General features: G+C 43.3%; 1 protein-coding gene across 2 annotated transcripts in view; it reads right to left on the minus strand.

The window, feature by feature from the left end:
- The window catches only part of LAMP2 (lysosomal associated membrane protein 2), a 33,486-nt gene extending 21,440 nt beyond the window's left edge, over positions 1 to 12,046 (minus strand). For both annotated transcript variants that reach the window (XM_061137102.1, XM_061137101.1), the window contains exons 1-3: positions 11,833 to 12,046; positions 1,591 to 1,709; positions 668 to 890 (exon numbers count right to left, since the gene is read on the minus strand). In XM_061137102.1, coding sequence (XP_060993085.1) covers positions 668 to 890; positions 1,591 to 1,709; positions 11,833 to 12,031 — 541 coding nt within the window. In that variant the 5' untranslated portion in view covers positions 12,032 to 12,046. The remainder of the gene's footprint in view (positions 1 to 667; positions 891 to 1,590; positions 1,710 to 11,832) is intronic.
- Between the last annotated feature and the right edge of the window lie 1,635 nt (positions 12,047 to 13,681).

Below are 13,681 nucleotides of genomic sequence, written 5' to 3' on the forward strand. Positions count from 1 at the left end.
CCCAAGTTCATTTTGATGTAAAATTGTCTCAAAATAGCAGCAAATGTTAACTTCAGTCATCTCACCTTTTTTTTTTAAACAACTTTTTTCTCTTACCTTTTTAACTTTACAGTCAAAATCCTATATAAACAGTAACAAGATTCGAAGATGAAGTTTTTCTGCTGGTCTCAGGCTACTAAACTTGTACCCATTTAAAATAGTTATCAGTAAAGGATTTTCTCATTCATTCAACACTTACTGACTGCCCACCACTGAATGAAGTAAATAACAGTAGTTATGTGCCACGGACTCTATAAGCTCAACAGGCTTTGGTTCAAACACCAGCTTACCGCTTACTAGCCTGTGTGACCTTTGGTAAAGATATCTAATCTCATCAGGCCTGTAAAGCTGAGATAACATCTACTTCCCAGGGTTGCTGTTAAGGCTTCAGTGAGATGCTCCTGGCAACAACTTAGGGTACTACATGGTACACAGTAAAGCATCAAGCAACGACATCAGACATCCTCACTGTGTCAAATACTATGCTGTGCAAGAAAATCCAAAGACATGATATTTCCATTCCGATTAGGGAGACAGACAAGCATAAGCATGGCTTTTAAATTATTTACATTGTTCATTATTAATGAAGAGCAAGAGAACACAAACACAATCCAATTCTTCAGGTTACCTTTTTCCTTCGCATCAGGAAATGTTGTGTTATCATTAGTGTTGTAGGAAAATGAGATGTAGTCGACTAAGTAAGTAGATGTAGATGATGCCTCTTTTGTAAAATTCACAATCCAGGAAAAACCGGACCCAAACTGCATTGCTATTTTGGGACCATTCTGGTCGTCCCCACAAAAGCTTCCATTGTAGGTTGCAGCACCAAAGTCTGAAATGGTTACAGTTTTCTAAAAGAAAAAGACATCTGGGGCTTAGTCCCAAACAGGCAGCAATGAGAACAAGCATTTCCACCAGGAGTGCCACTGTGAAGTTGATATCACACCCCACTGGCCAGCCTGGCCCATCTATGCTGACGGGTTTCTGGTTCTTTTTTTTTTTTTTTTTTTGGGTTTCTGATTCTTTAACTACACACCAGTCCCTCTGGACAAATTCATGTATGTCTGAAAACAAAAGGAAAACCAGTCTGAAGTTCAGCTATTGACTTTAAAAAAAAATATCAGGCTGTAAGCAGGCAGGATCTCAACCAAAAGAAATAAGGCAAAAAGGATTGAGAGGTTAAACCCACCTCCACCCAAAGGAGACTTTAATAGCAAGCTATTTAAAAAAGCTTTGATGTTAGTACATGTCAAAAAATTATAGAAGTGGTTAGACCTGAAACACCATAGTCTTCAGATCATTTTCCCTTAACCAACTCCAAAAAACCTCCAAAGAACTGATTAATTAAAATATTCATTCCTAAATAAATTTTAAAAATTCACTTCAAAACTAAATAGAATACCTTCAAGTATACATGCTAAATAAAATAGCTCCACAAAATGTACATGGTGTAAGTTAACATGAAATTATATTTGTATAAATGAATCCAAAGGATTAAAAGAGTATAATTAAATTCCTACTATAAAACCCAAAGAAAAAAAAAACACTTACATTATGCTTGTCTGTGGTCTCATAGCGTATTGTGAAATTCATCTGCCATTTTGCATAAAGGCAAGTGGCTTTTGATGAATCTGTCAAATTAAGTTCCAGTGCATAAGATGAGACAGCACCTAGATTAAAAACAATAAGATTTTTAAATTGGACTACAAAAACATATACAAAATAAAAGCAAGCTCTATTCATCACTGAAGTTCATTCAACCTAATAATCATTTCCACACTCTGTGTCTTGCTAGTTTTAGGCAATTATTAAGACTTTTGTTTTTTTTTAGGTAAATGAGGTGATGGGGAAATGTGGAAGGGGTGTTTTCTCAAACCAGCTGGTGGAACCTTCTCTATAAAAATGATAGCTCTGATTTCTGCAATCTTGCTTTAAATCCTGTCAAACTACATGACCTATGATACTGAGAAGTCTTGGCAAACTTTTTTATTCTGATGTAAAGATGTGGGCCAGGTCTAAGCATGTGTATCACATGACCAAAGGAAAAGTATTGCAAAGGTTGTTAGATTCACAAGCAAAAAGTTAATTTTTAGAAACGCAACGTTCATCATTTCAGTTTCATTTTAAAACTCAATCGATTAGAAAGCCTAATTCATCTTCTGACATGGACTCAAAGTCCCTTCCCTCCATTCTCAACCTGCTACCTCTTTATTTTAGCAGAGAAACCTTTCAGGGACAGAAAAGCTTTGGGGATTTTCAGCTAACTTGACTCTGATCTTCTACACTAGGTTAAATGGGGGACATCACCTATTAAATTGAAGAGCCCAAGGACTCAAAACACGATATGCCAGCAGACATAAATGATGGACCACCATCTAAGGATTTTCTTCACTGTCTCAACAAGGGGTGCACTGGTTCCTGTTGAGATAGCTGTAGAACCTTGCATGATGCCTAAGCATGCCAGCGTCACCTACAAGTGAGGACATGCTCTAGACTACAGAGAATCAAGTCCTGAGAGGAAAACCAAGAAGGCGTGCCTCAGCAACCGCTTTCAAGCTGTACACAAAGCCCGCGTGATGCTCTGGAGATCAAGCTGCCTCGCCAAGCCTGAATCTGATATGCCTAAGCTCGTGGTTACTGACAATGCCTAAATGTACTGGCTACAGGCTCCAAAAGACCTGTGAGGCCTAAGTAGGTTTTACAGCCATTCTTTTCTCAGAACAATCTGGAATGGAGCTACCATCACTGATCCAAGGCTACCCCCTGCAGTGGTGGCTCAGAATTCTTCTGATCAGCTGGAAGCCTACTTTCCATACACATTCTCTTGGTCTGTTTCAAGTCCCCCATTTTAACATATTCTCCTTGTATTCAAAGTATTCAGGACTTCCCTAGGGGTGCAGTGGGTAAGAATCTGCCTGCTGATGCAGGGGACAAGGGTTTGATGATCCCTGGTCTGGAAAGATCCCACACGCTGCGGACCACTAAGCCTGTGTGCCACAATTACTGAAGCCTTCGAGCCCTAGAAGTGGTGCTCTGCAACCAGAGAAGCCACCACAGTGAGAAGCCCGTGCACCGCAACTAGAGAGTAGGCCCTGCTCATTGCAACTAGTGAAGCCCATGCAAAGCAAAAAAGACCCAGCACAGCCAAAAATAAACTTAAAAACAACAAAAAAAAATTCTGTTGATTCTGAATAGACTCATTAAAAAAAACCACCAAAACATTCAAAACCATCAGAAACAACCAAAAAAGCCTGCCATATGTTAATCATTTTCTTTCCAAAGATATTAGAGTAGCAAACAAGACCATGTGAAACAGCAATCAGTATCAAAGGATCAGTATCAAGGGTGGAGGACTCGGCTCTCAGGAACAGAAGGCAAAGGCAGTCGTCTGTATTTGCTGCTACATTAACATCAAAACGACAGAGGATGAGATGGCTGGATAGCATCACCGACTCGGTGGATATCAGTCCATCTGTATGTCCATCGAGTCGGAGCAAGATCCAGGAGTTGGTGATGGACAGGGAAGCCTGGTGTGCTGCAGTCCATGGGGTCACAAAGAGTCGGACACAACTGAGCAACTGACATCAAAACAGCCTACCCACCATCCCAGAACTGAGAACTGGCCCAAGGGCCCAGCACATTCTGTCCTCTGACTTCACAACCCAGCTCCCTGGGAGAACTGTGCTTTCAGAGGGCTTCTTCCACCCCCAACTGCCCACGGGCCACTTTTACTCAATGCCTGTCACCTCGAACTCAACAATTCCAAAACATCCATTCTTCAACTTCCTCCAAACTCGTTCCCCTCTATTCAGCCTCACTGGCTTGAAAGGAAAGGCAGCACCCTGTAGAGACACTCAGGCTCAAAAGGTTTTGGGAATTGGCTTCTCCTTCATTCTCTTCTTTGAGTCCTTTTGATTTTTTTTCCCTTCCAATTCCCTCTGAAATCCAATCTCTGCCTTTAATTTCTATCCCAAATCCACCAGCACACCCCTAACTTACTACAGATGCCTCCATGCAGCCCCTAGAGGTGCTGTCAGATTAATGGTCCTTAAACACCTCTTCCTCTCAGGATACTGTCTTGTTCAAAACCTTTTATGGGCTCCAAAATACCCATGCTAGAATTTAACTCCTCTGCCTGACTTTCAAAGTAATCTTTAATCTTGTCCCACCCTATTCCTTCAACTTCTCTCAAGGCCATGTTCCCAGAACACACCCTTCAATCCGGCTGAACTTGTTCCACTGGACCCATTCGCCAGGCTGTAGTCAACCTCTGTCCCAGGCTTCTACCGTTCCTAACATTTGAAATAGACTTGTTTACCTCGGAGGGGATTTCACTATTTCTGGCTGTCCCCAAATCTACAACACCCCCGCCCTTTTTTAAAAAACAATTTCTGGCCGAGACCACCTCCCCTCACTGTAACAGCTGAAAACGTGGCAGGGGCCAGCCAGCAGGGCCGGCGGCAGTGCAGCTCAGTGGCATGAGTTGGGACACTAAATTTGGCTATGGGATACGTAGTCAAGAACTCCAGTAATTCTGAGTAACCCACTAAACCTTTCTTACAATGTGAAAAAAAATTTTTTTTATGTGTGATGTGTAACATACATACAGAAAGTATACAGCATACATATGGAAGGGATTTCAAGTGCATCAAGTATCCAGCTCGAAGCATTTTCACAAACTGAACCCACTTGTGTCAGGACACAGAACATTCCGAGTGCTCCCCTGAAAGTTCCCTCACTTCCCCTTTCCAGTTACCAATTCCCTTCCAAGGGCAGCCAACAACCTGACTTCTAACAGCAGAGTTCACTTTTGCCAGTTGTTCAACCTGATGTAAATGAAATTCACTATGCTCTCTTTTGTACCTGGCTTCTTTCACGCAACATTATGTCTTCTGAGATTCACCCACGGTGCTGAGAGTAATTGTGGTTTCTCATTTCTCATTCTGAATGTACAGCCTTCTTGCATTAGGTCAATACTCCACTACATGTCTATGCTACTGCTTATGGACATTTGGATAGTTTCCAGTTTGGTTCTATTACAAATGGACGCATCAGTGAACACAGGTGTGTTGTGTGTCTATTGGGTATACGTTTAGGAATGAAACTGAAGGGTCTAAGGGTATGCACATGTCCCAGTATCTTTTTAAGAAATTCCTTTTCTGCTTAAAAATTGATGAGATTTCATTTCTGTTGTTTATAATTAAGAACCCAGACTGATAAGCTGTCCATTTTTCAGCCACCATTCTCTCCTTAAAGATTGCCTGACAATAACAGCCCTCAAGGAGCAGTCACAGTGCATACTGCCACACTTCCATATATTTTATACTACCCTGAATTATTCAGTTATTTTATGCCTGTAAATCCTGTCTCCTCTATTACTGTAAGCTCCAAAACAACAGTTTTCAACTGTAACTTCGCAACAAACTGATGTGCCAGGGTAAATTGTAGTATACAGCAAATAATTTGTTAGCTAATAAAAAAAAAAGTACCAAAGTCCGTGAATGAATGATATACACGAATAGATTCAAGATTTCCTTTTGATAGGGTCTCTGCTACTCATTTGAATTCCAATATTCTCCCTTAGGCAGATGATCTTATCTACGCACAGCCCCTTGGAGTGTGTCTTTTTTATGAATGTCATCCATCACAGGTGTCAGGGAAGGGGAGACTATATCTATTACTTCCCTCTATCTCCCACCATCCCTAGTAGTGCTGAATATATTAGATTGTCAATAAATACTGATTGATTATATCCAGGTGAAAATACCATGCAATCAGGACCTGGAACACAGCTTAATCTAATTACAGGAAGTCTAAGCCTTCACCTCTTCCAAATCATGAACCCAACCCATCAGTCTTCTGCATACTCCCCTCAACCCCCATGTCGGTTTTTCCCAATACATTTTGACATGGATTTCAGCTAGGAATAATGCTTTTCCCAGAAGTTTATAGTTGAAACATTTACATTTTGGTTAAAAAAAAATCTTCAGCAAGCCACTTGCATCCTATCAAAGTGTCTGATTTTAGACTAGCCAACCATTTTTGTCTAAAAGGCTTTATAACATTAAAAAACACAGCTGAATATATCCTAGGGTGTGTAATTATAGACCCGAGAGTTTACTCTCCAAAGGGGCAGTGGGGAGGAGGGGGCAAAATCAACTTTCCCAAATGCAAATATCCTCGTTTCCAAAGAAATCATTTATAGGTTCTTTTAGGACTCAGAACTCTAAGCTCAGTGTCTCTAAGCGTGACACACAGCAAAAAGTGGCTAGGTTTTCCTAAGTCTTTTTGCGATCCAAAGTGTGGTTGAAAAATATACATTTGTAAACAATATGGGGGTGGGGTGGGAACATCATAATAATGGTAAAACAAAACCAATAAAAAACAATTATCTAAGAGGCAATAGTATAATGAGACAATTAAAGAGTCCCATCACTGGAGCTGAAGAGCTAGAATTCAAATCAGGCAATCCAATTTAAACACAGGTTGTGAGATTCTGGGCAAGTTAACCTTGCTAAGAATTGTACAGTGCATTTCTCTAACACATTTTTCGAAAGTGCGAGAGCCCTTCAGAGTTAAGAGGCCTTTGCCATGCAAGTTAAGAGATTCCAACTTAAAAGTTTTTTTCCCTTGTAAGAAACAGCACCTAAAGGGATCCCTCCCAAATTTTCAGTATGTCTACTTTCATTGCATTAAGTGATGGACTCTTGTCCTCAAACTCATCAATTCAGAATGAGGTTGAGCAAAGGATCTTAAAAACAAAAACATGAAAAAAAAATCAGGACATACATAGGCATACAGTATCTATTTACACTTTGTTTTCAACTCATAGATTTGTTGAGTCAACCAAGTCAAATCAACTGTTCCTCAATTCCTAATATAAGTACAATTACCACATGGTAGTTCCTGATACTCTGGATTTCTGGTAAATTTCTTAAAAATTAAAAGAAATAATAGATTTCAAGCTATGAAATATTTTTTGTAAGGTCAGACAGTGGGTAAGGAAATAAAAGATTTCCATTCAACTAATGGAAAGTGCTTATTGCTGAGTGGTGTTGGGCAGACCTCCAGAATTCTTTTGCAATGCACGGCAGGATACCAACAAGTATTCATAAAGTACACTTCTGGAGCTGACGGGATCTCTGATCACTTTAATCTGAAATTATGATCGGAACGCTTTTGTCACTACAGGAGGAAGAGCAGTTTTCTTGCACCAAGGATCACTGAATTCAGCTATAATGCTGTGAAATAATCCTTCATCACAAATTCCACTCAAGGATATAGTGGAAGAAAGCTGAACTCATGGGAAATATTTGAATATCTATAAATCCTATCAGATGTGATAACCAATGGCCAACAGACGAATAATAAGGCTATCCTTTTGAGTATCTTTATTAAAACTAGAATAATTTCAGCAGAACGGTGAAACCAAAATTATCAGTGGTAAGGCTACAGAAAAATCTCAGTGCTTACTTTTTCACTTTTCAATCACCTCCAAGAGAGATAAACTGGTTCTTTGTGAAAATCTTATTCTCCTCACCTAGGAGGTTCTGGTTCCCCAGGTGAACCTTCGCTACTGCTTAGGTTTATGTGAAGAGACAGAGGTAAGATGAGACTTCCCTGGTGGCCAAGCAGTAAAGAATCCTGCCAATGCAGGAGATGCGGGTTCAATCCCTAGGTTGGAAAGATACCCTGGAGCTGGAGAAAGAAATGGCAACCCACTCCAGCATCCTTATCTGGAAATCCCCTGGACAGAGGAGCTTGGCAGGCTACAATCCATGGGTCGAAAAAAGAGTCAGACACAACAGGTAAGATACCAGCATTATTTTATGGGATTATACTTTAATCAGTTGGTTTATAATCATCTGTACAGCTTAGCACTGATCTGAAAGTTCTCCATCCGAAAACACACAGAAAAACATCTTGCAAAGCCTAATGTAAGGTTCACAGAAGAAAAAGGTAACCAACTTTATCTAGTTCACCAGTGTCTCCCCAGCGCTCACCAACGAAGACCTTCAACAAAAGCCTGAGTTAACCCCGCGCCCCAGGCCCTGTGCCAGGGAGGCAATGGGGAGTTAACAGCAGAGCAGACAGTCTCCACTCAGAGACTAAATCCACAGAGGTTTGCCCAGTATGGGGAGGGGGGGTGGGAATAAAAGGGTGGAAAACAGGCTAATAACCTAGGCGTTTGGGCAAGACAAGACTGACTCCTATTCCTCCAAATAAGTCACTTGGGCGGGCCTCCTTCAAGTCTCTGCTCAAAAGTCACCCAACAATGAAGGCCTTCTGACCACAAATGTCAAGGAGGGTCAACCCCACCACTCCCTCCCTACCGGCTGCTCTTTCTTCTTCCTCATATCCTGCCTCATTGCCTTCACCTGCTTATCGCACTCTGCAATTCTACTCTTGACCTGAGGGGCTGTCTTCCCCCACTAAGAGGTAAGCTCCCTGAGAGCAGGAACCTGACCGGCTTCTCCATTGCTCCATCGAGCCCTTTCGCCCAGTGGCTTCCATCAACAGGAACTGGTAGAGAGGGACTCCTCCACCAGTGAAGTACACACTTGGGACATTTCTATCAGGTTTTTCCCCACCCAGAAAAGCCTCCACCCTATAAAAACCAGAAGTCAGACTAGTTATGGGAATCAGTAACCACAGAACTCTGAAATCCATAATGTCACAGGGGGAACATAAGCAATGATGCTAGGAAAAGTTTTTCATCCACTACTCTCTAACGCCTCTAGGTAGCTTTTCTTCAGACTTTTTCTAGGCAGGTCTAATCCATTCCAATAAATACTAGCATAATTTAATCTTTGTGAAAAAGGCCAATAGACAGGCTCTAAGAATTCCCTTCTATACTTCTAAAGCAGCTATTTTTTTTTAAGCAGCTATTTTTAAAGCGCTACCTAGTAGAGCTGGGAAAGAGTTATAGTTACCAAGTGAAACCGGCGCAGCTGGTGCACTAAGGGTTCATGAGGTCATAAATCCAGGAACAAATCCCCCTCCCTGGGACCCTCTGCAGTGCTCAGGAACAGCGTGAATTTCACAGCAGATACTTTATTGACTTTCCAAAAAAACTATTACTGGTATCCATTTTGATACCTAAAGGTAAGCTGCAAAATCCACCAAGCAACTGAAGAATTGCTAAATTCTTAAACACACATAGGAGTTTGAGCTCCCTCTCTCACACACACACAGAGACACACAGAAGGAATCCTGAGTTCCCCCACTGTACCCACAGCGGGCAGCAAAAGCAGCTGCAAAGAAAAGAGTTTCTATTTTATCCTGGTACCTTCGAAAAATCTGACCTAGGAACAGTTACCTTTTCTCCAAACCCTGTTCTGAACTGGGTTCCCTATGGAGGGACTCCATCCTGGAAATCTTCCAAGAGGATGAATCTAGCTTAGTCCCAAACAATAAATGGCAAACTAGCAGATGAGCTGATGGGTTTTTTCATGTGCTTCTTTTTGCCTGTTTATTTTCTGCAATGAGCAAGCACTGCTTTTGTAAAAAGAACACACAAAAAAGCTTTCATTAAAAGGAAAAAAAAATAATGACAAGAAAGCCAACAAGACAATGATTTTTTTTTCCCTTTCTCTGAACAATAATAGTGTTGTTTGTGCCGATCCAATTGGCAGAGAACTACTGATTACCAGATGCCTTGGTCAGATGTGTTCTAGTCACTGACAAGGTGCTTCTCACTGTAAACAATCCTCTCATAGGGTCACTTGGCCTCCCTAAGTGCTTCACAGGGGAGTCAAGGCTGCACATTACATTTGAGCGAAGCTCCGTGGCCCCTTTCAAAAGGGTTACAGAAGGTTCTCCTGCACTAAATGCACAGCTGGACTCCCTTCTGGCATCAGGGCCCTTTTACTCTCTTATCCACTGAGGACCTCAAAGGGCTTTGTTTATGTGACTTACATCCATTGCTACTTGCTGTACTAGAAATTAAAACTAAAAAAAAGGGGACTAAAACACGTCAGACCCGTCAGAGTGGTGATGTCATCACACTTTCTATAGCTTCTGGAAAACTCCACCATACTGAGGAGAGGAGAGAGAGAAGACGACAAATGTCTTAATTTTAGTCTGGAAATAGTTTTGATCTGACAGGAACTCTCCCCCACAAAGATCCTTAAGAATCACTAGATGATCCAGACCCCTTCCAACGCCATGGCTTTGGAGCCAGATTCCTCATCTTTTGGCACTACTGACATTCTGAGATGGGTGGGGTGGGGGAGGGCTGTCCTGTGCCTTATGGGATGTTTAGACGCACCACTGGCCTCTTCCCACTAGATGCCAAAAGCAATCCCCAGTGATGACAACCCAAATGTCTCCAGACACTGCCAAATGCCCCCTGGTTGAGAATCCACCATTCCACGTGTTGACTTTATTCTTCTACTGAAATGCTTATTACAAAATGTGTGCCTCTCATTCCCCTTCCCGGGCCCCTAATGTATCTATTTCTTCTCTACTGGATGGCATCACCGACTCGATGGACCCGAGTTTGAGTAAACTCTGGGAGTTGGTGATGGACAGGGAGGCCTGGCGTGCTGCGATTCATGGGGTCTCAAAGAGTCGGACATGACTGAGCGACTGAACTGACTGACTCCCTTCTGAGTCTGCCCCTTCTGGTCTTTTATTAGGTCACAAATGGCAAGAGTCAGGTAGCAACAAGCTCTGAATTTATCAGGTCAGGAAGAAACACTCTGGTCAAAGTTCACCTTTCAGGCATTTAAAGGCCTCGGGGACCTAAAGCTTGCGGGTCGAGGGGTGGGGGTGGGGGTGGGGCGTGGGGCGCTCTCAGCGCCAGCAGCCAGCCAGTCATTCTTAGGACCTAGTAAAAACCCGATCCTTAGAAAATCACCTGCCTCCTTCTCCTCCGAAAACCAGGCGGTAATAGGCCCGTTGTGTGAGAGAGAAGAAAAGGAGCTTCTGAACGCAAAGTGGCAGTATACAAGATTCAGCTACACCACTCCCAAAACCTCAATATCTGGGGACCAATATCGGTCTAACTGGAAGGAAGTAACAAAACTAGTTTTAAAAAAATAAATAAACAATTATGTCCTCAGCACCTCCAAGTCAGATATTCACTCCCCATCGAAGTTTGTCTTCATCCCTTTTAGTCTCCAGAGGCTGGGCACAAGTTTTCTCGTCTGGAAATTGCCCCAGCTACCTTAGCTTCCCCATCGACACTCCAAGTGCCAACCCCCAATTTATCATCTCTTTAATCACCCTTCCTCCACAGCGTTAAACTCCTACCCCACCAAGCCTCTTACTGCCCCTCAGAATCTCCCCCTCTCTGTCCCCCACCCCCCTTAACCCAAGCTTCTCCACGCAGGCAGTCCCCTTCCGCTCTCAATTTTCTCTCCCGCCCCACAGGTCCCCACCATCTTCAAAACTCTTCCTTGATCCTAGGACCAGGACTCTCAACCGTCCGTGCCACCCCAGAATCCGCACGTACCGCTCTCCCACGCTCACCTCTCCTTAGCATCTCCCCCAAGTTACTCTTTCCACCCGCAGTGCTCCACTCCTCACTCTTCCCTACCTACTCCCTCGGCGTCCACCCCCACCCCTTGCCCTTTTTTATTCTCACGGGCCCTTTTCCCTCGCCATCCCTCGGTCGGGCCTTCTTCGCTAGGTCACTGCTCATCACCTCGGGCCAAGCGCCAACGCCCAGTGTCTGTCGCTCAGCCTCTCAACCCCCTCCCCTCCGGACCAGTCTTTCAGGCTACGGCCTCTGAACTGGGAGCCCCGGGCCCAGGATCAGGGACTAAGCAGAAGGGCCCGACAACTCACCCAGGACGAGGCAGAGGAGAACGAACCCAGAGCCCGGAACCGGGGCGAGGCGGAAGCACACCATGATGCCACAGAGCAGGCGGCGGCGACAAGAGCAGCGACAGCAGGGAGAAGGCTCGCGGAACCCTGATAGGAACGCCGCTGACCACCGACCACAACGCTGCAAAAGCCAGGACTCGGCGCTTTCAGCGCGGGTCATAAGACCAGGGGCGGGACTCTTTCTTGCCTTCAGCCAATCTGCGCGCTTGAAAGCGGCCCTAGGGGTGGTGATGCTTGGGCCCAGTGGGCGGGGTGACCACGCCCTGGCTTTTTGGTTCACAGTCATTTTTGTGCTCCTAAGAGATGCGCGCGGACGGCCCTTTCTGAGGTTTTTAAAGAGAGACGAACTTTTTGGGGGTGGGGTGGGTGTAGATAGTATAGATTATTTCAGTTCCGACTCCTTGAGAATACTTTTGCTGGAGTAAAAATGGTTGCTAGGTATTGCAACGTCATACCTACAGAAATAAAACATGATTATCCTCCAAACACTGTTGCCCATGCAGTTCATGTCATTAAAAGGACAAGGGAGCTAGAGGGTGATATGGAGTCAGTGAACGCCAGAGCAGGCCTTGAAGTTCACCTAGTTACAACACCCTGTTTTTCAGATGGGGAAACTGAACTCAAAAAGAGGAAGAGTCTTGTTTAAATATAGAAAGAAAGAAAATGAGGAAGAGAGAAATAGAAGGACAAGGGAAGAAAGGATCATCCATATTCCTAGTACACAGAAAGAGACACCATTATCTACCTGTCCATCCAACAAGCTGTTTTTCCTCTACCTATACACATGTAAATATTCTTTAATTAGAATTCACGCTAAACACATTATTTGGTACAGTTGACAATTGAACAGATGAAACCTAAACTCTTCAACAAATGAAAGCATTCAAAAACTATAAAGATCTCAAATGGGACAAAGCATTGATTCTCAAATGTTAGTTTCCAAAAGTGTCATCTGGGGATTTTTAATAACATGCAGAATCCTCACCTCATTCCCCAGAGATTCTGAAACAGTAGGTCTGTGGCACTCCTAGGAATCAGTTCTTTTAACAAGAACTCCAAGTGACTTTGATTCCTATGGTTCCCAGACTACATTTCGAGTACCAGAAAATAGAGCTTCAAAATCATCTAGTCCCAGGAGATCTTAATCTGGTTCCAATGGATGAACTAGGGGTGGGGGATAGGTGTCTGTGAATCCCCCAAAATTACAGGCAAGATTTACATATTTGTATTTTCCTGAGGAAGTTGGTAGTTTTTACTATTTCTTAAGTAGGACCTGTGACTTCTCACCCTAACACCCACCCCTGCTCCAATATTAAGATCTGTTCCCCTACTGTCCTTCGCTTGAATGTGATTAATTCCTGAAAGTGAGAACACTGAATGTGTTCTGTCATGAGTGAAACTGACTGCCGCATTGATAAGGCTAGGAAGTAGCTCTGTCCTGGAGAACCTGCAGCTGAGTTGAGCGCTCAGAAGTGAGCCCCCCCCCCCCAATTATTTTTATTTTTTTATTTTGGCTGTGCCGCATGGCATGCAGGATCTTAGTTCCCCGACCGGCGAGCCCTGCAGTGGAACCATGGAATCTTTTTTTTTTTTTTTTGGTAGCATAGAATCTTAACCCCTGGACCTCCAGGGAAGCATACTGCCCCCCCACCCCATCCCCGCTCAATCCTTAATGAAGGGACTCTGTCCCTTCTCCCTCAACTATAAACTGCCTAAATTTCATGTTCAGCGAAATGCTAAGAAGAGATAAAAGAGCATAGTGGAAAGAACACTGGGCGAACTTTCAGAAGAGTTGGGCATGAGATAGCTC

Source organism: Dama dama, chromosome X (assembly GCF_033118175.1).
Source record: "Dama dama isolate Ldn47 chromosome X, ASM3311817v1, whole genome shotgun sequence".
Lineage (NCBI taxonomy): Eukaryota > Metazoa > Chordata > Mammalia > Artiodactyla > Cervidae > Dama > Dama dama.